The sequence below is a fragment of the Cetorhinus maximus genome, chromosome 15, assembly GCF_964194155.1.
Source record: "Cetorhinus maximus chromosome 15, sCetMax3.hap1.1, whole genome shotgun sequence".
Lineage (NCBI taxonomy): Eukaryota > Metazoa > Chordata > Chondrichthyes > Lamniformes > Cetorhinidae > Cetorhinus > Cetorhinus maximus.
Window position 1 is genome coordinate 54,216,081 of NC_135893.1, and position 26,069 is coordinate 54,242,149.

General features: G+C 43.4%; 1 protein-coding gene across 1 annotated transcript in view; it reads left to right on the top strand.

Moving 5' to 3' along the window:
• The window catches only part of alkbh5 (alkB homolog 5, RNA demethylase), a 35,315-nt gene extending 23,628 nt beyond the window's left edge, over positions 1 to 11,687 (top strand). The window contains exons 2-4 of the mRNA XM_078558401.1: positions 8,686 to 8,766; positions 9,890 to 10,045; positions 10,692 to 11,687. Coding sequence (XP_078414527.1) covers positions 8,686 to 8,766; positions 9,890 to 10,045; positions 10,692 to 10,887 — 433 coding nt within the window. The 3' untranslated portion in view covers positions 10,888 to 11,687. The remainder of the gene's footprint in view (positions 1 to 8,685; positions 8,767 to 9,889; positions 10,046 to 10,691) is intronic.
• The last annotated feature ends 14,382 nt before the right edge of the window (positions 11,688 to 26,069 follow it).

Below are 26,069 nucleotides of genomic sequence, written 5' to 3' on the forward strand. Positions count from 1 at the left end.
AGTCACATCTGTGATAATATTGAATGGTAAGCAGGCCCAAGAGGCTGAATGGCCTATTCCTCATGTTTCATATATACTTTGTTATCCTTAAGGTGGTTTGGCATGTCCTGATCTTGTGAAAGGTGCTAGATGAATGCTAGTCCGTCCACCCTTCACTTCCTACCCACCTCATGCCAGAGTATCAGAATCCCAAGTACAAAAAATGTCAAACTTGTTCTGATCATGTTCAGATTCTCCCTTGCCCCTAATTTAGTTTTTGTGGTAGAGACAAAGGTGATAGCAAGGAGAGATATGCCTTCCTGTATTACTCAGGCTTCCTTTCTACTGCTGTGGATGGATGTTTTCATATGTGATCTTCCTGACTGAAAGTGCTATGGGTAAGAGTGACAACTTTTTGTCGGAGATGATTTAAGTGAAAATAAAGATTTTTTTCCACAGTCTCTCATTTGTATTGCTCGTGCTGCAATTGAATAGCACTCCTGGTTGCAACTGAACAAAGAGCTAACGACAAATTCAGGTACAGATTTAGGGTTCTTTTTCAGTTGAAACTTGCTTAGTTATTTCAATATCTGGCACATGGCTCCTATCTTATACTCAAGATTTCACACACACCTTCAGATAAAACAGTAGAGCTTCTGTTTCATGTCTTTTATTTGACACTGATCCAGGTTTAAGTTTGTTCGTTTATTGCATCTCTTGTAGAGAGGTTTCACAGTTTTACTGGGATGTGTTGAAAACATGAGCAGTATTCATGTGCGTGATTGAAAAAGCAGGAGCTGTCGGGAAGCCATTGCCCTTAGGGTTTAAGTCTTCTATTCCAGTCTTGCTCACAAAGAGTGATGAGTGCCAGAAAAATCATTCTTTAGTGAATAAATTGAAGCAGTAAATAGAAATAAATAATATTGGAAAAGATGGGATTCCTGGGGACGTTTCTTAACATAAATTGAAGAGCATGAGCCTTGTTAAAGAAAATCAATTGTGATGACAGCGCTCATGATTATGACGGCCAATTTTATCAATCTGTTTGGCAATGTGTGGTTTAAGACTAATTGTAGTGAAGTGTATATTCTTCTGTCTTCGGAGGCCAAGTGAGATTACATGAGGGTGGGTGGTATAACAAGGATGTTAAAATAGTGTCTGTTTAATATCTGGGCCCAGTCAAATTGCCTAGATGCAGAGCAGATAAAAGCACACACTGGACCCTAGGAAGTGAGAGTTTGCCAAGAGGTATGTTCTGAGCTGTTGAACCCAATAAAATTATTTAGTTTAAAAGTACTAAAATATAAAAGTGGCACATATAATTGGGATAGGATATAATTTACAGACCAACAGGCTATTCAAACTATGTAGGTATGACATGCGTTGAGCAGTAAATGGTTAAAAGGACTCAAACACTTAGGCAGAAAGTTTGGCTGCTGAAGGGAAAAAAACAAAGGAATGCACATACCATAGGATGTGTAAAAACAGGGAGACCTAAGGGTGTATGTGCACAATTCTTCGAAGGTGGCAGAGCAAGTTGAGAAGACTGTTAAAGCATGTGCAATCCTTGGCTTTATCAATAAGGAACAGAGTACAAAAGCAAGTAAGTTATGGTAAAGTTTATAAAGCACTGGTTAAGCTTCAACTGGGCACCACACTTTAGGCAGGGTGTCAAGGCCCTGGAGAGGCTGTAGAAGAGGCTTACTAGAATGGTACAACGCATGAGGGACTTCAGTTATGTGGAGAGATTGGAGAAGCCAGGGTTGTTCTCCTTGGAGCAGAAGTAGATTCAGAGGAGATTTGATAGACATGTTCAAAATTATAGGATTTTGATAGAGTAAATAAAGATGAAACTGTTTCCAGTGGCAGAAAAGTCAGTGACCCTTCAATAGGTTTGAGTCCCAGATTACTTAATGCCATCACATTCAACAAGTAGGAGTTCTGGATCAGTTGGAGGACTCTGATTCAAGGTTATTGGCAAAAGAACCAGCAGCAACACTAGGAAACTTACTTGTGACACAACATGTTATGATTTAGAATGTACTGTGAAGGGTTCAAGGAAGCAGATTCAATGGTAACATTCAAAAGGCAATTGGATAAATACTTGAAGGTGGAGAATGGGGAAAGAAAGTGTTCCATCTGTGATACATCATTTTATGATAAGATGATTTTTGGGAGGCAGGCTCTCTTGCTTTTTTCATAGACACCTCTGACGAGATGCATTGCTCCATTCACATTTCTACCGTTTGCAATTTCCCTGCTGGTGTTTGTACCAACTGATACCTGTATGATACTGCATCGCAACTTGTGTGAACACCTGGGAAGTTTTCCTAGCTCACAGTCTTGATGTTTCAGTAAGTGAGGTTGTGCTTGAGCCCACCTAACTTCCGCTTACTTTGTTCCATTTTGCTGTATGCTTGATCCGTTTTTGGCATTTGGAATCTATCTTACCACAGCTGGTTCTGACCAGTGCAGCTGTGCATTTATCAACATAGCCTCACCGCTGGTGATCTTAGGTACCTCCCACTTGCTAACTTTGCCTTGTTGTTTGATTGTGAAGCTCCATTATTGAAGGTGGGACTCACCAAGTTCCTGAATGTGCTGGCAGGAACTGATCCAAAACACTCATCAGTTTGGTATACTTTCAATTTTCTGATTTTTGACACAAATTAGGACACAGGAGCATAATTTTAGGAATAAGAGTAGATCTTTGGGAGCTCTCCTCATTTACTGTGTCTCTCCCTGTCCTCTTGCTAGAAATGCATGCAATTATCTTTTCACCTCGAGCCTGCTGCAGCATTCAATAGCATTGTGGCTGATCTGATCATGGCCCCAACTCCAGATTCCTGCCTACCCTCAATAACCTTTGTCTCCCTTGCTAGTCAAGAATCTGACCACCTCTGCCTTAAAAATATTCACCCTGCCTCCACTGCTCTCTGGGGAAGAGTTCCAAAGACCTTCTGAAGGAAAAAATGTCTACTCTTCTCTGTCTTGGGAAGCCCCTTTATTTTTAAACTGTGTCCCCTAGTTATAGTGTCTCGCACGAGGGGAAACATCCTTTCAGTATCCTCCCTGTCAGGACCCCTCAGGATTTTATATCTTTCAATAAGGTCGCCTCTCATTCTTCTAAACGCCAGACCTGTCAACTGAACTGCTAATGCATTTATATTTTTTCTTAAATAAGGAGACCAAAACTGTGCATAGCATGCCAGATGTAGTCTCGCCTATGCAGCTGTAGCAAAACATCCCTATTTTTATATTCCATTCCCCTCATAATAAACAACAACATTCCATTTGCCTTTCGAATCACTTGCTGTTTCGGCATATTAACATTTTGTAATTCGTGTACCAGGAAACCCACAGCCCTCTGTGCCTCATAGTTCTGCAATCTCTCCCTCCATTTAAATAATATGCTGCTTTTTTATTCTTCCTGCCACACTATACTCCATCTGCCAAATTTTTGCCCATTCATTTAACCTATCTGCAGCCCTTTGCATACTCCTTATGCCACCTTCACAACTTACTTTCCTACCTACTTTTGTGTCATCAGCAAATTTAGCAACCATACATTCAGTCCCTTTATCCAAAAATTGTAAATAGTTGAGGCCTCAGCACTGCTCCCTCTGGCACTCCACTCGTCACATCTTGCTAACCCAAAAATGACCTATTTATCACTACTTTTGGTTTCCTGTTAGCTAACCAATCCTCTATGTTGATATGTTACCCTCTACACCATGAGCTCTTATTTTGCATTGTAACCTTTGATTTGACACCTTGTCAAATGCCTTCTGGAAATCTAAGTACAGTACATCTGCAGGTTCCCCTTTATTCACGTTGCTTGCTACTTCTTCAAAGGACGCCAATAAATTAATCAAACATGATTTCTGTTTCACAAAACCATGTTGACTCTGCCTGATTGCATTAAAAATTTTCTAAGTGGCTTGCTATAACCTCCTTAATAAGAGTATTTTCCCTGTGACAAATGTTACTTTTACTTCATTCATGGGATATGGGCACTGTTGACTAGGCCAGCGTTTATTGCCTATCCCTAATTGCCCTTGTGAAAGTGATGGTGAGCTGCCTTCATGAACTGCTGCTGTCAGACTTTGTAACAGCTTAATACAACTGAATGGCTTGCTAGGCCATTTCAGAGGGCAGTTAAGAGTTCACCACGTTTCTGAGAGTCTGGAGTCACAAGTAGACCAGACCAGGTAAGGACGGCAGATTTCCTTCCCTAAAGGGCATTAGTGAACCAGATGGGTTTTTACGACAATCAACAATGGTTTCAAGGTCACTATTACTGAGGCTAGCTTTTAATTCCAGGTTTTTATTAATTGAATACAAATTCAACCAGCTGCCATGGTGGGATTTGAACCTGTGTCCAGAGCATTAGCCTGGATCTCTGGATTACTAGTCCAGTAGCAATACCACTCCTCCACCACCTCCACAGTTAAGCTAACTAGCCTGTAGTTTCCTGCATTTTGTCTCCCTCCTTTCTTGAATAGAGGAGTCACATTTGCTATTTTCCAACCTGCTAGGACCTTTCCAGAATCTAGGGAATTTTGGAAAATTAAAACCAATTCACCTACTATCCCAGCAGCTCCTTGTTTTAAGACCTGAGGATGAAGTCCATCAGGACCTGGGAACTTGTCAGCTTTTAGTTTGAATAATTTTCTCAGTACCCTTTCCCTGGTGATTGTAATTGTTTTGAGTTCTTCCTTCCCTTTCACTACCTGATTCAGTTATTTCTGGGATGTTATTTGTATCCTCAACAGTGGAGACAAATGCAAAATATCTATTCAATTCATCTGCCATTTCCTTATTTTCCATTATTAATTCTCCAGACTCTGTGGGCGACCAACGTTCACTTTACTCGTTTCCTTTCAAAATACCTGTAAGAACACTCACTATCTGTTTTTATATTTCTAGCCGGCTTTCTCTCATATTCTTAATTTCTCCCTCCTTAATCTTATAATCGTTATTTGCTGATCTTTATATTCTGTACAATCTTATGACCTGCCACTCATCTTGCAGAATTATAGATTTTTTTCTGTCAATTTCATACTGTCTTTAACTTCCTAAATTAGCCACAGATGGAGCGCTCTTCTCTTAGTCTTTCTTTCTCACTGGAATGTATCTTTTCTGAGTATTCTGAAGTATCTCATTAAATGTCTGCCACCGCACCTCTACTGACCTATCCCTTAACTTAATTTCCCAGTTCACTTCAGCCAGCTCTGTCTTCATACCTTCATAATTGCCCTTTATTTAAGTTTAAAATACTAACCTTAGAATCTACTCTTTACTCCCTCAAAACTGAATGTGAACTTCAATCATATTATGATCGCTGCTACCTAGGGGCACCTTTACTATGAGATCATTAATTAATCCGGTCTCATTGCACATTAACAGATTTGTATAACCTGCTCTCTGGTTGGCTCTAGAATGTGCTGCTCCAAGAAAAAATCCTGAAAACACTCTGGCAAAGGTAACAGCACATATGACTCCTTCAAAGAACTCCTTCAAGCCACTTAGAAAATTTTTAATGCAATCAGGCAGAGTCAACATGGTTTTGTGAAACAGAAATCATGTTTGATTAATTTATTGGCGTCCTTTGAAGAAGTAACAAGCAACGTGAATAAAGGGGAACCTGCAGATGTACTGTACTTAGATTTCCAGAAGGCATTTGACAAGGTGTCAAATCAAAGGTTACAATGCAAAATAAGAAATTGTTTAAACATGATTTCCCTTTCACAAAACCACGTTGACTCTGCCTGTTTACCTTAAACGTTTTGAAGTGCCCTACTATAACATCTTTAGCTTCTAGCATTTTCCCTATGACAGATGTTAAGCTAACTGGTCTGTAGTTTCATGTTTTCTGTCTCTCTTTTAAATAAAGGAGTTACGTTTGCTATTTTCCAATCAAATGGAACCTTCCATATTTTCATGGTACTCGAGCCTTACCTGCTGGCGCACTCTTGTATTTGTACACTTTGTCCCTTTTTTTTAATATTTGTTCATGGGATGTGTGTGTCGCTGGCTAGGCCAGTATTATTGCCCATTGCTGTGGGTCTGGAGTCACATGTAGGCCAGACCAGGTAAGGACAACAGATTTCCTTCCCTAAAGGAGACATTACCAGATGGGTTTTTATGACAAACGGCAATGGTTTCATGGTAGTCATCAGAGCTTTAATTCCAGATTCCATCTGCTGTGGTGGGATTTGAACCCGGGTCCCCAAAGCATTACCCTGGGTCTCTGGAATACTAGTCAGTGACAATACCACTATCCCACCGCCACCCCTCTTGCTGCCACTTCATTTCACTTATTGCTATCTTGCTCTCCCGCCTTGTCTTCTCTATTTAATTTATAACACCTTCGCACACTTGATGACCCCTTGCCCCCAATATTTAGGTTAATCCCTCTCTACGGCCCTAGCTGTATGATTCACCAGAACACTTGTTCCAGCATGGTTCATGTGAAGACCATCTCAACGGTACAGCTCCCACTTCCCCAGCACTGGTGCCATGCCCCCACAAATTGAAACAAAAACAGAAAATGCTGGAAAAACTCAGCAGGTCAAACAGCATCTGTGGAGGGAAAAACAGAGTTAACGTTTCGAGTCTGTATGACTCTTCTTCAGAATGAATTGAAACTCATTTCTACCACACCAACCTTTGAGCCAGGCACTTAACTCTCTAATCTTACTCACCCTTCGTCAATTTGCTCGTGGCTCAGATAGCAATCCAGAGCTTATTATCTTTGATGTTCTGCTTTTTAATTTAGCCCCTAGCTGCTCATACTCCCTCAGGTAGAACTGGGAAAGAGGTTCTGCTATGCCGTTGGTATCTATGTGGACCAGGACCACTGAATCCTCCCCTTCCCACTGTAAGTTACTTTCCAGCCCAGAGTAAAACCCTGGCATCGGGCAGACAACGCAGCTGGATTCTTGCTCACGGCCACAGAGAACTGCGTCTATCCCCCTGACTATACTGTCCCCTACTACTGCATTTTTAATTTCCCCTGCTTAAATGGCTTCCTGTACCACGATGCCATGGTCAGTTTGCACATCCACCTGCCAACCAACACTTTCATCCATACAGGTTGCAAAAACTGCTGCAGTCCATATGGTGGGTGTACATACATCACATGGACTGCAGCAGTTCAAGAAGGCAGCTCACCGCACCTTCTCGAGCAATTAGGGACAAGCAATAGATGCTGGCCTAGCCAGAGATGCCCACATCCCGTGAATGAATTTGAAAATCCACTTTGAACCTGTTAGATAATTGCAAAGGCTGAGGGTCCTCAACTTCAACCTTCTTGATACCCTTACCTGTCTCTCTCACTCAATCCCTGACAACTGACCAAATCAGAAGACCCTATCGTAAGGGATGTTACTGCCTCTTGGAACAAAAGTGTCCAGGTAACCTTCCCCCTCCTTGATGCATCTGCAGCTCAGCCTCCGGCTCAATGACTCTTGAGCCAAAGTTTGTCAAGCTGCAGACACTTAGTGCAGATGTGTTTGCCCTGGGTCACACTGGTATCCAGGAGTGCTCACATTCTGCAGTCACAACACATCACCTGCCCTGCCGTCTTTATTTTGTGTTAATTTATTTATTTTTCTTAATAAAACTTACTACTCATAATGAGCTTTATTACTGCTAGTAAAATTTACTAATGCAAATAAAATAAACCAGTTTTGAAAGGTTTTATGAGTAATTGAAAGCTAAACTAACAAAATACACACCAACCTCACTCACTCAGCAAACTTAGCTGTTTCCCTGTGATATCCCATTCCAGTTTTTCTTTCCCACAGTGGCTCTGAACACTCAGACTGGATGCAGCTGGCTCGCGGCTTTGCCCGGCCCGGCTTTGAGCGCTCGCGGCTTTGCCCGGCCCGGCTTTGAGCGCTCGCGGCTTTGCCCGGCCCGGCTTTGAGCGCTCGCGGCTTTGCCCGGCCCGGCTTTGAGCGCTCGCGGCTTTGCCCGGCCCGGCTTTGAGCGCTCGCGGCTTTGCCCGGCCCGGCTTTGAGCGCTCGCGGCTTTGCCCGGCCCGGCTTTGAGCGCTCGCGGCTTTGCCCGGCCCGGCTTTGAGCGCTCGCGGCTTTGCCCGGCCCGGCTTTGAGCGCTCGCGGCTTTGCCCGGCCCGGCTTTGAGCGCTCGCGGCTTTGCCCGGCCCGGCTTTGAGCGCTCGCGGCTTTGCCCGGCCCGGCTTTGAGCGCTCGCGGCTTTGCCCGGCCCGGCTTGGCGCCTTCGTCGCTTTAACTTTGCGATGCCTGCCATGTGTGAGCTGAGGTGTTGGGCGTTGCAATTGGGTTCAATGTCACAGCTGTAGACAAAGTCCCTGATGCTAACCACTACCCAAGGATTCTTGGCCTGTCTACCAGCGTTCATTTGCCTGGTCTTTTTGTAACCCATGCATGTGTGGACATTGGGAATAGACAGAATCATACTCAGCTTTGATGTCTTCCTTCATAGAATACCTTACTGATGCTTGCTGTGTAAGTGCTCATGATTTTTGTCTACGTTACCCAAGTCCATGGTGTTATAAATTTGCTAGAGTTGGTGGCTACAGAAGATGAGGTTTGGGAGAGGTGAGTGGCGGGGGGATGATATAAAAGCAATCTAGTGGCCAGAAACAATGGCACATGGGTATGTGGGTAGAATTGGTTTCATTTTCCCAGTGACTCATGATCTGTTATTTCCTTACAGTGATTACGCTGCAGATGAAATCACTCACTGCATTCGACCACAAGATATCAGGGAGCGGAGGGCTGTTATCATACTACGAAAGTAAGAGCTTTACATTTTCTTTCGGTGTGATGCAACAGTTTTTAACACACACCATTGTGCTCTTCCGTTTGCTGCCTGTGGTTGTAACTGTTTCTGTCTTAATTCTAATCACTTATAGAAAATGACAAAAGAATAACTGTATAACCAAAAAAAATGAGCTTAGAAAGCTGATGAAGTTTGTTTTTCACTGATGGGTGGGTAAACAATAAGTTCCCTGTCCATATGTTTTGAGCATTGGACTGGGAGTCATGATCATAGTTTCAAATCCTGGAACTGTTTACTCAGTCATTCACTCCTGGGAAGAGATAAAACGAGTGCTGTGGATATTGGTGTGAAGAGAGAACAGGAAGCCGTCAGCTGTGCTCTCCATATAGTTACAAGTGTCATCAAAAGCTTCTGGCTATTGGCTTTAAACCACAGCATCTCACTAGTATCAGGCATGTTGGCCTTACCCCATCTGTTTGTGCATCAATGATTTTCTCTTTCTCCATATTTTTGTTATAGTGCCCTCACCCATTCTTCCACCCCATGCTCTTGCTCTCTCTCACGTGAGCATTCTGTCCTATAAACACTTTCTATTCACCACCCTCAGGTTAATTGCCTGTGATTTGACCTGGTCTGCATGACTGTTCTCCAGTGTTGTAACAGTAAGGGATGCTTGCAGCATCACACCTGAAACAAACCAAGCGTCAATAGCAAAAGGAGCATGTGGCAACCCAGGCACCCATTATCCCCTTACCACTATCTGCCCCACCTATGACAGAGACTGTAGGTCATGCATTGGACTCTTCAGTCAGCTGAGAACTCATTTTTAGTTTCAAAGCAAGTCATCCTTGACCCCAAGGGACTGCCTAAGAAGAAGAAAACAACTTTCTCTCTGCTGAGCATTTTCTGCTATTATTTCAGACTTTGTTTATTGTCATTTTTCTTTTTGTTTCATCTATTCCCAATCTGTCCACTTGCAAAGCTACTGAGGATAAGAACTATAGATAAGATATACCAATAATCAGTATTTTCAATACACAGCCTGTTTTGAAAAGTTCTACACCAATCATGTTCAATGATAAGGTTATCTCAATTGTGTAATTTTTTTTTCTGTTGCTTCTGTATTTTACTCCCACAGAACAAGGACAGATGCACCACGTTTGGAGTCAAAATCATTAACCAGTTCAGTGTTACCAGTTCACATGTCCAACAGACAGTCCAATAGTGACCGATACCAAGTGGTACTAAAACAGAAACGGTCTCACCGGAAGGCAGATCCAGATGCTGCCCACAGGTAGGGAGCAAGTCATGTGCTAGGGAATAATAGGGAGTCTCATACCTGGAAGTGAGATATATGACCTTTTAATTTGTTTTGTTGGAATTGTTTGAAGAATAAATGTTGGTCAAGACTTGGAAAGCTTCTTGCTCTCCTTCAAAAAAGCCTCATGATCTTTTATGTACCTCAGTTTAGAGCATAACAAGAGGTGGGGGGACTCAACTTAACTCCTCAGTTCACAGGTGGCACCTCTCTCAGAATGCTTCCTGAGAACTGTAATGAAGTGTCAGCCTAGTTTGTGCACTCAAGTTTCATTCCCACTGTGAAGGTAGCCAGTCTCAGCTGTGTTCGAATGGGGAACATTTGGCCAGCTGATTTTGCTGATGTACTTCCCTGCAAAATTACTGGTGGCTGAATAAGGTTGTTGGCTGAGTTGTGATCAGACTTGATTTTAAGATCCTTGTAATATAACAAACTGTCATCACTTGGTATGCATGAAACTTTTCTAATTGGGCAAGATTCCATATGGATGACTAGGATCCCACCAAGTCCTTGACCTGTGATGTAACTAGTAACAATTAAATATGTCTTAAATATTTGAACACTTGTTATTGATGTGTGGCATGACAGAAATTAACTCAAGCTTTGTTGTTTTCTTTCAAAGGCCAAGAATTTTAGAAATGGACAAAGAGGAGAATCGGCGGTCAGTGATTTTACCAAAACACCGCAGGAGGAGTGACTGTGCTGCAGAAAATTACTGGAGAAAGACACACGATTGTGTGGACGATGAAGATGACGAGGGCGATGAAGGTGGAGGGGTAGATAGTCCAGTCCGAAAAGTTAAAATGCGACGACACTGATTGGGAAGGGGAGAGAAAATGGGAACTTTAACTTGAAGGCTGATGGACAAAAGTGCACTACTCGGTTCTGAATGGGACAGCTCTACAGCAACTTTCAAATTCAAAGAGGAAAAAGTTTTTTAAAAAACACTCCTTAAAAAAAAAAAGGATTTTATTGAACTCGGAGGATAGAAAATGGCAGGAGATTGCCGTTGTGTTGCAGGCAGGTGGCCTCTGTGTTTCATTCTACCTTTGTTACTGGGTAATGTTGTATTGCCTATTTTCCCCTCTTTGTTTTATGTATTTAAAACCCAAAAATAACTCGTACTGCTCAGTGCGTGTGAAAGCAAAGTGTTTAAAAAATATATTAATTAAAATTTTTTTTAAAATGAGAAGCTAGTTTTTTTTGTTGAAATGAGAAGCAGCCACTGTATCATGGTATCACGTGCTTCTTCAAACTTCAGCGCTTCCATTGTTAGGGTTGCAAAGTTCCTAAACTTGCATTAGATATATTGTTGCCGAGGAACTCTTACTGAGGAATTTTTGTTTCCATATAGGGGATGGAAAAACACACTCGCGTGTTGGCTTGTAACAAAGTTGTACAGTTCTGAAAAAGACAGTTTAAAATGTACGCAAATGATTAAAAAATGTTATGTAAATGAAAATAGGTATTTTATGTAAAAAACAAAATAAAAAAATCTTTTAATTTGGGTAACTGTCAAAAGGAGAGTTTGACTGTCAGTGGGGTCTTTGACCTGGATGCTTACTTTATTTCTTGTACAAAAGCTAAATTTGATTAAATGCAAAGAGCATCACTTTAACCTGTGTTGAGTTTTGTGTCTAAATATATTTTGAATTATGGATTGATTTTTAATTCATTAACAATATAATGTGAACATTATGAAAACTATTAGAAAACTGACATTGTGGCTCACTCACTAAGCAAACTTCTGATTATGGAACTGGGACTTGCAAACCAGGAAGATAAAATTCATTCCCCCTCATACTAGTTGGCTCCATGCCCTTTGCTTGGGTATGCAATTTAGGAAGAGGATTCTTTTGCTCCTGTTTGATAGCTATTGGCTTGTTTGAAAAAAAATAGTGGTACTGTTTGAGGACAGGTTGGCAAGCAACTATAATGACCCTCTCAGCTGGATAATCCACTGATGCTCATTGGTTGAGGACAGGTTAGGGTCAGCTTGATGAGCTTGTACATTGGTCAGTTGAGTGCACCTCAGCACCTTAAGAGGGAAGAATTGAGGTGGAGACTGTTCTCTATGTTCGCTGCTGTTTGGGAGTACTGTGTTTTGACATTGATTCATTGATGTATTCCAAATACTTCTGTTTATATTATTTGGTTAGTTTGCATAGTTTAAGCCAGTGGACTGCAGCAGTAATGTGTGTGTGCGCACAGCTAGTGCCTATCAGTTGCATACTAGGCATCTCGCACTGTTACAGATGTAAACCAATATTTGTTTCATCCAATTATTCATCTGAAGCCTGAAATTTGAGAAATTCTAATGTCCTCTGATTAACTCCACAGTTAACTCCTGTTTATAAGTATCCACAATTCCCTGTATTTGCCTAGTGACCGTAAAAGAAAGACTTTAAATAGTTATTTTCATGACCAACAGAAATAACACCATGTGATCGTTAATATCCACCAGAGCGCAGACAGGGCCTCAATTTAACATCTCATCCAAAAGACTGCACCTTCAAAAGTGCAATACCCCCTCAGTATGGCACTGGAATGTTAGCCTTGATTTTTAAGCACTAATGCCTCCTGGTACTTGAATCCTAAGCCCATGGCTCTCGCGAGAGTGCTACGAACAGAGCCACAGCTAACACTTGAGGAAATTGGTATCTAAAGATCTCAATCATAACCCAGTTCCTGTAAATGAGCAAATGCAAGAAATCTCTTGTAATAAAAGCCTTCTGTCTGAATGCATTCCTGTCTGGATTACTTCCTGTTGTTTCTGTTCCACATTTTGTGGTCAGCCTTTCTTGTTACAATGCCAGATTTATAATGGAAACTGCCTCTGAAGTCATCACTCTTATTGCATAATCTGGCCACTGAATTTCCACAAATCTCTCATTGAAAGCCTTCACCCTGTGTCTCTCTTTTGTTCAGGAATTGAAATTTCTAATGTCCCAAATAAAAGTCACCAGAATAAAATTATTTTTTGCAAGAGCATATTAAATTTTTCCATTGAACTTATTTTCTGTTTAATGCTTTTAAATATGTTTCTAAAAATAGGGGCAGGAGTATGCCATTTGATCCTTCAAGCCTGCTGTGTCATTCAGCAAGATCATGGCAGACTTTCTACCTCACTTCCACCTATCTGCACAATCACCATAACGCTTGGTTCCCTAATTCTTCTAATTCTGGCATCTCGAGCATCCCCTATTTTAAATCATTTAACTTTTGGGGCCTTCAGCTGCCTGAACCTTAATTTCTTGAATTACCTCAACTGAACCTCTCTGCCTCTCAACCTTGCTTTGCCCTTTAAAATACCCCTTAAAACCAACCTCTTTGACTAAGCTTTTGGTCATCTGACCTAATATCTCCTGATGTGGCTCAATCATCTTTTGTTTCATAATACCCTGTCAAACACCTTGGAATATTTTGTTAAATTGAAGGCATTGTATAAATACAAGTTCTATCCAGAATATATTGATCTGTCTTGAATATACTCAATCTGTATCCATAGTCCTCCGGGGCAGAGAATTCCAAAGATTCACAATCCTTTGATTGAAGAAATTTCTCCTCTGCTTAAATGGCCGTATCCTTACAAAAAAAGCAGGACAAATCCAACCCAGCCAATTACTGCCCCATCAGTCTACTCTCAATCATCAGTAAAGTAATGGAAGGGGTCATCAACAGTGCTATCAAGTGGCACTTGCTTAGCAATAACCTGCTCACTGATGCCCAGTTTGGGTTCCGCCAGGGCCACTCAGCCCCTGACCTCGTTACAGCCTTGGTTCAAACATGGACAGAAGGGCTGAACTTGAGGTAAGAGTGACATCAAGGCAGCATTTGACCGAGAGTGGTATCAAGGAGCCCGACCAAAACGAGTCAATGGGAATCGGGGAAAACTTTCTGCTGGTTGGAGTCATACCTAGCACAAAGGAAGATGGTTGTAGTTGTTGGAGGTCAGTCATCTCAGCTCCAAGACATCACTGCAGGGGTTCCTCAGGGTAGTGTCCTAGGCCCAACCATCTTCAGCTGCTTCATCAATGACCTTCCTTCCATCATAAGGTCAGAAGTGGGGATGTTCGCTGATGATTGCACAATGTTCATCATTTGCGACGACTCTGATACTGAAGCAGTCCATGTCCAAATGCAGCAAGATCTGGGCAATATCCATGCTGACAAGTAGCAAGTAACATTCGTGCCACACAAGTGTCAGGCAATGGCCATCTCCAACAAGAGAGAATCCAACTATCACCCCTTGATGTTCAATAGCATTACCAACACTGAATCCCCCACTATCAACATCCTGGGGATTACCATTGACCAGAAACTGAACTGGACTGGCCATATAAATACTGTGGTTACAAGAGCAGGTCAGAGGCTAGGAATCGTGCAACGAGTAAGTCTCCTGACTCCCCAAAGCCTGTCCACCGTCTACAAGGCACAAGTCAGGAATGTGATGGAATACTCCCCAATTGCCTGGAAAAGTGCAGCTCCTGCAACGCTGAACAAGCTGGACACTGTCCAGGACAAAGCAGTCCACTTGATTTGCACCACATCCACAAACATTCACTCCCTCCACCACTGACGCTCAGTAGCAGCAGAGTGTACCATCTACAAGATGCACTGCAGGAATTCACCAAGGTTCCTTCGACAGCACCTTCCAAGCCCACGACCACTACCGCCTAGATGGACAAGGGCAGCAGATAGATGGGAATACCACCACCTGGAAGTTCCCCTCCAAGTCACATACCATCCTGACTTGGAAATATATCGCCGTTCCTTCACTGTTGCTGGGTCAAAATCCTGGAACTCCCTCCCTAACAGCACTGTGGGTGTACCTACACCACATAGACTGCAGCGGTTCAAGAAGGCAGCTCACCATCACCTTCTCAAGTACAGCTAGGGATGGGCAATAAATGCTGGCCCAGCCAGCAAAGCCCACATCCAGTGAATGAATAAAAAAAAACTGTGATCTCTGGTTCTAGACTCTCCAGCCTGTGGAAACATTCTCTCAGCACCTAGCTTATCAAGCCCCTTAAGAATTATAAATGTTTCAATACAATTACCTCTATTTCTTCTAAATTCTGAGAAATAGAGGGTGACTCTACTTAATCTCTCCTTTTAGGACAGTCTCCTCATCCCAGGATTAAATCTAGCAAATCTTCCGTGTGTACCCCCTCTTGGGTAAGCATACCCTTCTTTGGATAAGGAGACGAAAACTGGTTTTTAAGTGTACCTGATTTTCCAAGATGTATAAGTCTACCATATTCAGAAATATTTTTTCAACATCTAATAGTTTCCATTTAAATTTTTCAAAATTATTTGAAGAAAAGCAGGTGGACGAATTCAAAAATGTTTGCTCAAGCTAAAATCACTGTTTATAAACAGTCATTGTAAAAGAGCCGGAAGTGTTCTGATTTCACACCTGTTACAGCATTTTTTCCTATAATTTTCAGAAAGTCAGAGGGAAGAGATGAGGGGGAGAAAGTGTGTATCCTCATAAAATGTTATTTTAAAGAAATACTAGTTGAATTTTGAAGCTCATTGACCATGCCTGACAGAAAAACTCAATGCTAAATGCTTGTACTGGGTGACTGATTCATTTCCAACCCCTTATACAAATGGGAGAGAGAGACATAGAAAGGCAGACAAGTTGTTCTTTTCTAATTCCATTTTTTAATAGAGGCTTGTTTTCCTTCAGAAGCATACTAAGGAAGGAATGGGAAGGAGGGGAAATGGGGGAGATCCTGGTTGCTCCCTGTCCGTGGGTGGGAAGAGAGTAGGTGAGTGACCACAGTGTAAGAGGAAGGGAAGGATAAAGTGAATGAGTGTAAAGACAATGGGGAAAAGGTAAGGTTAGTGAGGAAAATGAATGGATTGTGAGAAGACAAATATGGGGGCATATGATGGAAATGACAAGACGGTCAGAAGGAAGCTGCTAAGAGCACTTTACCCCCAACCTCCATCCTAAATACTGCTTGTATCTATTGGTGGCTCCTTTTCCCTGATACACCATTCTATACTACAGACGAGCTAAAGGAAATCTAAAGAAGCACAAGAGAAAGACAGCCTAAGGAGAAATAGAAACAGCCCGCTGAAGATCCAGAGTCAGGTAAGAGGCCATTGTTCTCCAATTTTCCACACATACTACCATAAGCAGTTGAAATCTTTTGGCTGGAGAGCTGCTTATATAAACTTGTCACATTGTAATGCACTCAGGAAAATGGATTGTCATTGATGGTTTTCCTTCATTATCGAAGATAGCCATTTCTTGCATGCATAATCATCTGTTGTGCGTTCTAACGTGGCTGCGGAGTCCAATTACAGGCTTGCATTGCTTTCCACTATGTGGGTAAGGATGAATTGTCTGATGGGACTGCCCAGTCTTTCTGGCTTGCCTTTTTGTCCTTAGCTGCCCGTATTCTTTGCTGTTTGATGGAAGCAATACCAGTGCTTGATTGCTCCCAAGTAGCTCTTTTTTTGCATTTTTCTTCCAGAGGTTTGTCTTCGAGGAGTCCTTGAACGTTAATCTCAGCGTATCTCGCAAGTGATGTGTGTCCAAGTTGTGAATATGTGACCATCTTAAGGATTTTATCATCAGTTATACATACTACATGTCCTCTCCATCTGAGCTGAGCTCTGATGAGGAGTGCTTCAATTCCAAACATTTCTGCTCTTTATGTACCTCAGTGTTGGACACTTTGTCCTCCCATTTGATGTCCATGAATGTTCTAAATGCAGCTCATGTAGAATCTGTCCAACTGCACAATGCGTCTGGAATAGGCGGTCTATGTGTCACAGAATAAAGGAGGATAAATGTTATTGCAGTTTTGTATGTAGCATGTGTTGCAGGTTTGATACCTCGTTTCCTCCATTCTCTTGTGTTTTATTCTTTCACGGGATGTGGGTATCACTGGCTATGCCACCATTTATTGCCCTTCCCTAATTGCCCTTGAGAAGGTGGTGGTCTTGAACTGCTGCAGTCCATTTGGTGTAGGTACACCCACAGTGCTGTTAGGGAGGGAGTTCTAGGATTTTAATTCAGCGACAATGAAGGAATGGTGATATAGTTCCAAGTCAGGATGGTGTGTGGTTTAGAGGGGAACTTGCAGGTTGTGGTATTCCCATGCATCTGCTGCCCTTGTCCTAGGTGGTAGCAGTCACTGGACTTGGAAGGTGCTGCCCACGGACTTAATCTATCTAGATCCCTTTGCAGACTTTTTGTATCCTCCTCACAATTTGCTTGCCTACCTATCTTCATATCATCAGCAAATTTGGCTACAATACAGATAGTCCCTTCATCCAGGTCATTAATATAGATTGTAAATAGTTGAGGCCCCTGAAATGTTCCCTGTGGCACACCATTAGTTAGTTTGCCATCCTGAAAGTGACCCATTTATCCCAACTTTCTTTCTTGTTAGCCAGTCCTCTATCCACGTTAATATATCATCCCCAATCTCAGTGGTTTATTTTCTGTCTTCCCAGGAGATCATTGGCTGTTTCCAGGACTGCTGATTTGAAGGTTGACCATGCTACTTCACCATCATCACTTGGGTTTTCTTCGAAGGACAACCATTTCTCAAGTCTGAGCCTGAATTATTTGCAGCAGTCGACAGATGCCAGTTTCTGCACATGTAGCTTTCTTGGTGGGGGGGTCTAGTGCATGTTGGTATTTTTGGCGAGATAGTAAATTTAATCTTTGAGCATAGCAGACCTGTGGTCTGTAAAGCACTCCTCTAATAACCCTGGTGATCATAACCCTGGTGTTCTGCCATGTAATGATAAAGTTAACCTGTTGCTAGTGTTTAGATCTTGAGTGCATCTTGAGTCCAACCCAACCATTTTCAGCTGCTTCATCAATGACCTTCCTTCCATCATAAGGTCAGAAGTGGGGATGTTCGCTGATGATTGCACAATGTTCACCATTCATGACTCCTCAGATACTGAAGCAGCAATATCCAGGCATAGGCTGACAAGTGGCAAGTAACATTCATGCCACACAAGTGGCAATGACCATCTCCAACAAGAGAGAATCCAACCATCGCCCCTTGATGTTCAATGGCATTACCATCACTGAAACCCCCACTATCAACACCCTGGGGGTTACCGTTGACCAGAAACTGAACTGGACTAGCCATGTAAATACTGTGGCTACATGAACAGATCAGAGGCTAGGAATCCTGCAATGAGTAACTCACCTCCTGACTCCCCAAAGCCTGTCCGCCATCTACAAGGCACAAGTCAGGAATGTGATGGAATACTCCCCACTTGCATGGATGAGTGCAGCTCCCACAACACTCAAGAAGCTTGACACCATCCAGGACAAAGCAGCCCGCTTGATTGGCACCACATCCACAAACATTCACCCCATCCATCACCGACGCACAGTAGCAGCACTGTGTACCATCTACAAGATGCACTGCAGGAATTCACCAAGGTTCCTTCAACAGCGCCTTCCAAACCCACGACCACTACCATCTAGAAGGACAAGGGCAGCAGATAGATGAGAACACCACCACCTGGAAGTTCCCCTCCAATCACTCACCATCCTGACTTGGAAAACTGTTGCCGTTCCTTCACTGTTGCTGGGTCAAAACCCTGGAACTCCCTCCCTAACAGTACCGTGGGTGTACTTACACCACATGGACTGCAGCTCACCACCACCTTCCTGCAGGCAACTAGGCTTGGGCAATAAATGCTAGCCCAGCCAGCAAAGCCCACATCCCATGAATGAATAATGAAAAAAACATTCCAAATGTTTTTGCACTTTGCCTTCTGTCTTGAGATGGTGTTAGTGATTGACATATTCCAGCAGGTGTAAAACTTGGGAGAAGCATGCCATGATTGTCGGATTTCCCCACACCTTGCTTCCCCAGAACACCATCCCAGGCCTGATAGTCATCTCCTACCCTTGCATTGAAGCCCCCATTACAATGAGCTTGTCCTCCTGTTGGTATACACATAAGAAACACCTGTGTGTGACTTGATTACAGTGGACTTGGCTGCGATTGGCCAGCCCCACATCTCATTCTTGCACATCTGTTCTCAGTGGCTTGACAAGTCAAGACTACTGGAGATGTGGTCGACCGTAGTGAATGATCCACAGCACCTTCTGTCACCATCCCAACGAACTTTGCAGTTGTCTGCACGGCTGTGTTGCAGTGCTGTCAGTACCAGGAAGGGAATGCCATTTCCTCTGCTACATCAATGGATGGATGGGGAGGGTGTAATTGCAGCCTGACATGTTTACATAGGTCATTTTTGTTATAAGTATAATGGAATTTATAATGAAAATAATTACATCGCTCCAGATTGGTCCTACAATCCTTGCTTTACCTGAAGATGACACTTGGTCTTAACTTCCAGCTGCCCCAATGTCAAGAAATTGCACATTCTACATTCTCAATGCATACACTAGAATTAAAAGCAATATGTGAGGGACTAAGACCTCACCCTGTATATTTCTTTTATAAAATACATATAGAGATGTGCTCCTTGCTATCCCTAAAAAATTTCAAACTGGACAAAGACCTAAAATGGCTGAATCTATGTCTGTGGCCACGAACAGAAGAAGCCATCTGGCAGTTTTGGGGAAACCTGCACATTGCTATCCCTGAACAGCCAATAATGACCCCCTGTGGGCTACACAGACCAAATTCAAAGGGAGCTTTTGTAGTAATCTAATGTGTAATATACCTTTAAAACAAATGTTGTAATGTAAGATCACATGATCTTGATACCCAATAGCAGAGCAGCCGAGCTATCTCTGTAGCCAGTAGTCTTGAGTTAGAGTCTGAAGAGTAAAGGCAGGAGTTTTGAGTTTGTAAGCACACAAGTGTAGCTGCTGAGTTCCTTTTGTAAACAAACAGAATGTGGTTCTTCTAAGAACGGTCTACAGATCTCCTCTGTCTTGGTACCAATTCGGTCACCCTGAAACAAGCGTGCAACCCGGATCCTTTAACCCCAACAAACCAGGGCACTAGATACAACAGCTATACAAAGGCCATCTGCATTTCATAACCCAAGCTGGCCAACAGGAGTCTGCTTGTCTGCTAAGACAAAGGGCCCCATAACCTTCCTTTCAATTCTTAATGTCTGAGACATCTAACAATCTTGGGGACCTAGATGCGGGATACACATCCTTTGGCAAAGACGGTGTGGAGACTTGGGAATCATATGACATGGCCTTCAGGTTTGTGGAACCAGTAATATTGCCTTGCTGAATGGCAAAGTCTCAGTCTGCTTTTTTAATTATCTGACTAGAAGCCTCACAGAAGAAGTTCTGGCCCCATCTACACTGCTTCTGCTGGAAATTCTGTACCATTGCCTACAAGACTAATCATCTCTACATGCCTGTCTCATCTTGTGAAGTCAACACCACCGGAAAAATGAATTCTACAACATCGATTTTCAGCCCACAGACCTCCGTGAAGGAATATCTTTTTGGGTTTTGATTCTGGACTCTGGAACCCAGATGAGCCAATATTTATTTTCTCTGTGGTCTCTGTACTGAAAAACCTTCGTTACTGTATCTCTTTCTCTGTTGTCTGTGTATGGAGGTGATGTTGTGACCCTCCTCCCACATTTTGTGTGTGTGCAATTAAACTCGCCCTTTGAGTTCGTCTTATCTTGAGTTTGCTGTGGGGTTATTACTAGAAAGTTGGATCACACAAAAACCAAAGGGCTGGGAGAGAGGGAAAGAAATCAAAACACCTTTCTATTTATGAATGGGTGGTAAGAGGAGAAATTAGTGCCTTTTAAATTTTTTTCATTCGTTCCAGGGATGTGGCGTTGCTGGCTAGGCCAGCATTTATTGCTGCAGTCCAAGTGGTGTAGGTACATGGTTTGGAAGGTGCTGTCCAAAGAGGCTTGGTGAGTTCCTGCAGTGCATTTTGCGGATGGTACACACATCTGCCACTGTGCGTCAGTGGTGAAGGGAGTGAATGTTTGTGGAAGGGGTGCTAACCAAGTGGGCTGCTTTGTCCTGGATGGTGTCAAGCTTCTTGAGCGTTATTGGAGATACACTCATCCAGGCAAGTGGAGAGTATTCCGTTACACTCCTGACTTGTGCCTTGTAGATGGTGGACAGCCTTTGGGGAGTCAGGAGATGAGCTACTCACTGCAGGATTCCTAGCCTCTGACCTGCTCTTGGCTAGTCCAGTTCAGTTTCATGTCAATGGTAACCCCTGCCGCAGGATGTTGATAGTGGCGGATTCAGCAATGGTAATGCTATTGAATGTCAAGGGGCAATGGTTATATTCTCTCTTGTTGGAGACGGTTCATTGCCTGGCACTTGTGTGGCATGAATGTTACTTGCCACCTGTCAGCCCAGGTCTGGATATTGTCCAGGTCTTCCTGTATTTGAACATGGACTGCTTCAGTATCTGAGGAGTTGCAAATGATGCTGAACATTGTGCAATCATTAGCGAACATCCCCACTTTTGACCCTATGATGGAAGGAAGGTCATTGATGAAGCAGCTGAAGATGGTTGGGCCTAGGACACTACCTTAAGGGGTTGTACTGGAACTGAGCTGATTGTCCTCCAACAACCACAACCATCTTCCTTTGAGCTAGGTATGACTCCTTCCAGTGGAGAGTTTCCCCCCTGATTTCCATTGATTCCAGCTTTGCTAGGGCTCCTTGATGTCACACTTAGTCAAATATTTCCTTGATGTCAAGGGTAGTCACTTTCACCTCACCTTGAGTTCAGCTTTTTTGTCTACGTTTGAACCAAGGTTGTAATGAGGTCAGGAGCTGAGTGGCCCTTGCAGAACCCAACCTTAACTCCCCTCCTGTCCGTAACAGAAATGGGGAGCTCAAATTCAGGATCACCCATTTGAGCCTGACGCTGAGTCTAAGTTTAATCTGATATAAAAGCCAAATCTGATATAAAAGAGGCAATTGGAAGCTAAGAGGAAAACTCAGTGACTGGAACAAATATTAAAGCACAGTAACTTACCACAGCAAATTCCTTCTCCCTAACACTGAGAAGATGGAAACTTGATGCCCAGATGTGGGTCAAACAGAGAAATTTGAACAGTGAAACATTAGCGTCCCTTAACTGAAAGCTGTAGCTAGGAAGATACGGTTAAAATTGCCCATCAAGGGAAGAGAAGTGGACAGATCCAGCTGTTGATAGAACATGTGGATCTCACATTACCGATAGAGCAGTTAGATGTAGAGCTCAACCCTTACTGTAAATCCACCCTCCCCCGCACCCCCACAGTCAAATTGAACCTGGAAAAGATCAGATTGCAGTTAGAATTTCAGGAGAAGAAACAGGAAAGAGAAAGAAAGCGCAAAAGAACAAGAGAGAGAGAGAAAGGGAGGCACAGGAGAGGGAGAGAATGAGAAAGGGAAACACAAGGGAAGGAACAGGAAAGGGAAAGAGAATTCCAGCTCTGAAAATTGTGAATAGAGCTAGCAGCTCAAAGGGAGACAGATCAGACAACCGGAGGCTGTGAGGGAAAATCTCTCTCTACCTGGTAGTACCCCCATCTCCCTAACCCAGAACCATTCTCTCAGGCCCTCAAGTATTTATTTCCAAAATTCGAAGACAGTGACATGGAGTCATTTTTGCCACTTTTGAGAAAGCAGCAAGACAGCTAAAATGGCCATCGGATATCTGGATATTTTTAATTCAAGGGCAGCTGTCAGACCAAGACATCTACTCCACGCTGACCCCTGATGTGTCCATGAATTATAAGCAGACCAAGACTGCCATCCTAAGTGCCTATGAGTTAGTCCTGGAGGCACATCGCCAGCAATTCTGGGCCACTCGTAAGAAGTCCACACATCAAGCCTACGTCCAGTTTGAACAGCTGAAGTAAATCATGTTCAACCGATGGATAAGATCCCTAAGAAGCCCACGCACCTATGAGGGGTTGGGTGAGTTGGTATTGTTGGAGGAATTCTAAAATTGCTTATCCTCCAACCTGGGAATGCACCTAGAGGAGCAGAGAATCCTCACAGCCAGGGATGCAGTAGTCAGCAGACAGCCACGACCTCACCCGTAGACCTGGAAACTCAAGCAGACCCTTTCCAAGCCATTCCCATGAGCATTGGAAAGATAAGCAGGGCGACCCAGATAGAAGAGGCCCCCCCATCCAGAAAAGAAAACACAAAGAAGGGTGCGAGAAGCCCTCCTACAGCCAGAAAGAAAAGCCCCCAGACGCCGATGTTTTCTCATTGCAATAAAATAGGCCATTCCAGACCTGAATGCTGGAGATTGCGAGGGAAGCCTACGGGTCTTATTGGGCTCCATTCGAAGGACGCCCCAATGGGTGGTGCAGCAGAACAGGCAGAGACTCTCGCTACCGAAACTTAGCCTTTGGAGAGCATGGCACTATGTGGGTCTGAGCCAGGCAAACTTCAAGTTCTTCCGTAGTTTTGCCCTTTCAGGAACAGTGTCCCCATACCCATCCAAGAATGCGAGCAAGTCTGTTGTGCTGCTCCAGGACACATATACCACTCAGTCCTTAATATTGGAGGGAAACCTAAACCAACCCCCACCCCGCGAGTCCTCCCTGAAGGACAAAGCACTGATCAGTGGAGTGGGAGGAGGATCTGTGTTCACACCCCTCCATAGGATCCACCTAGTGCGTGATCTTGTTTCAGGCCCTGTCAGGGTAGGAATTGTGCCTGAACTACCAGTAGCAGGAATCGATTTCCTCCTTGGAAACGACTTGACCGGCAGCAAGGTGTTGGCCAACGAATAAAAAGAGGCCAATATCAGCCAGCAGAATTCTGCAAAAGAGCAAAAAGCTGGGCAAGGTCCAGAGGCCCAAAAGGGCGAAATAGCACTCATAACTATTGAGCAAGGGCTGCTCAAATGTAGCAAGGCTGATGCCGGGCCAGTAAAGTTAAAAGAGGAAACAGCCTCACAGAATATCCCAGAATTAAACGGGGACCAGAGAAGTCCTAGAGCAGCGAAAGAGATAGTGAGGAAGATGCCCCACATAGTTGAAGATCCTGAAGGAAAGCAAGCTGTAAAACCAGGAAAGACCAAAGGCTAAGGAATTGCCAGAATATATGGCTGGCAGAAACCTTCTTTCAATATTAAATAGGGGCAAAGGGAGTTCCCAAACCAATGAGCAGGCAGGGAGTAAGATGCCTTCCTCAGTCAAAAAGCCACAAGGGTGTAGATGGGGCAGAACCTCCACTTGATGGTATGGTGTTCCAGGGGACATGGAACAAGTTAAGAGAGGGCCCCCTCCCAATCCAAAGGCACCAACTGCCAGTCTGGCCGGCAGCTTTATGGCGAATTTCAATGGGGATCAGGAAGGTTCCCAAATTGGCCCAGAAAGAGTGAGGGTGATGCCCCACTTAATTGAAAAGCCACCAGGAAGTACAGCGAGAGCTGACTATCCACCAGAGGGCAGTAGTGTTCCAAAAGACACAGCACCTACTACCCAACTGACCAGCAGAGGGATCCCAACCAGATTGGATCTCATACCCATCCACCTCAATGCAGAACTGCGAGACAACCTGACAGGGTTGCCCATTGAATTTAAAACTATCTGTATTAACGCCCCAGGCCACAGCACTGTAACCCTACCTGGTAGGAAAGCGGGAGAGGCCCCTTCCGATCACCTGGGCTCATAATGGCTGGCCCAAGCTCAGGAGCAGACTGCCTGCCTGTTGCTGTGCCAACATAAAGCACCTGGCAACAGAATCTGGAACACCTCAGTTGTGCTCGCGCCCAAGCTGGACACTGAACCGGAATCCCTTAAAGAGGCCAAAGTCCCATTGAAACACCCCCATCTCCTGACAATCGGCCTAACCACAGTCCCTAGGTTCAAACAGCTGAACTACTACTGCTGGAAATTCTGTATCATTGTCTGCAAGACTGATTCATCTTGCATGCTGTTATGATCAATCCCTGGACGAGGTCCCCAATTTGTTAAATTCCCAGATGAGTTCCCCAATTTGTTATGACCGGGACGGGACCCCAATTTTGTAATGATCCCGGGTAAGGAGGAATTAGCTGGCTCCCCTTCTTTATTCAACTCCCTTGGTTGGTCCCAACAAGGTTAATTTAAAAATCCTTTCCCCTTGGATAACTTTTTCCATTCAAATCTATTTATTTTTATTATGGAGCCAGTTTAACCAGGATTTCTTGAGTCAAAGAAAGAGTAAGTTTATTAGTTACTAAAACCCAAGAAAAATAATAAATATGCAACACCCATAAACACAAATCAGAAATGAGAAGTTAAGAGTCCAAAAAAAAGTTTTTTAAAATATACAAATTAGTCCTATGCTTGTCCATGAGGCGTAGATAGCGGTACATTGCAGCCATTAAGTTGGGCGATTCCAGTGCAACTGACCTTGGCAGATTCACAGTTAGTTGGAGACACTTAGTTCTGCAGGGTAGCTGAAGAGGTTGTCCTATTTCCTTTTTGATTGTGGCTTCTGCTGAGCCTTGCCTCCAGCAACAGACAGAGAGAAACTTTGCCTGCAAACTGCAAGGGTGACTGCTTTTTCTTCTTGCTGACACATTTACCCAGCACACTGGTCTGCAGCCAGCTTTTTGACCCATTTTCCCTGTGTATTCCCATGAGGGGAAATGGTTGTTTTGCAGTCATATCAGAACTATTTACACATTCTGAGATAAAAATCAGCAGGAGATGAATTTTTGGGTGACTGCTGAGACGTGGAAATCAGTCTTTTGTGTCTGCAACCACAGGAGATTAAAGTTCAGTCTTTTGCATCTTTCCTATCTCACTTGTTCTGCTTGAAGAAGGCCATGACATCTTTTCAGGTGCAAAATTCCATGTTCTCTCAGGACAGGTCTGTCAGCATAATCCGCACAGGAATTTTACGGAAAGTGGTCACTTTACATTATCAGCCATCTTTTGCTCAGTTTTTTCTATTCATTCATGGGATGTGGGCATCGCTACCTAGGCCAGCATTTATTGCCCATCCCTAATTGCCCTTGTTCAGAGGGCATCTAAGAGTCAACCACATTGCTGTGGGTCTGGAGTCACATGTAGGCCAGACCAGGTA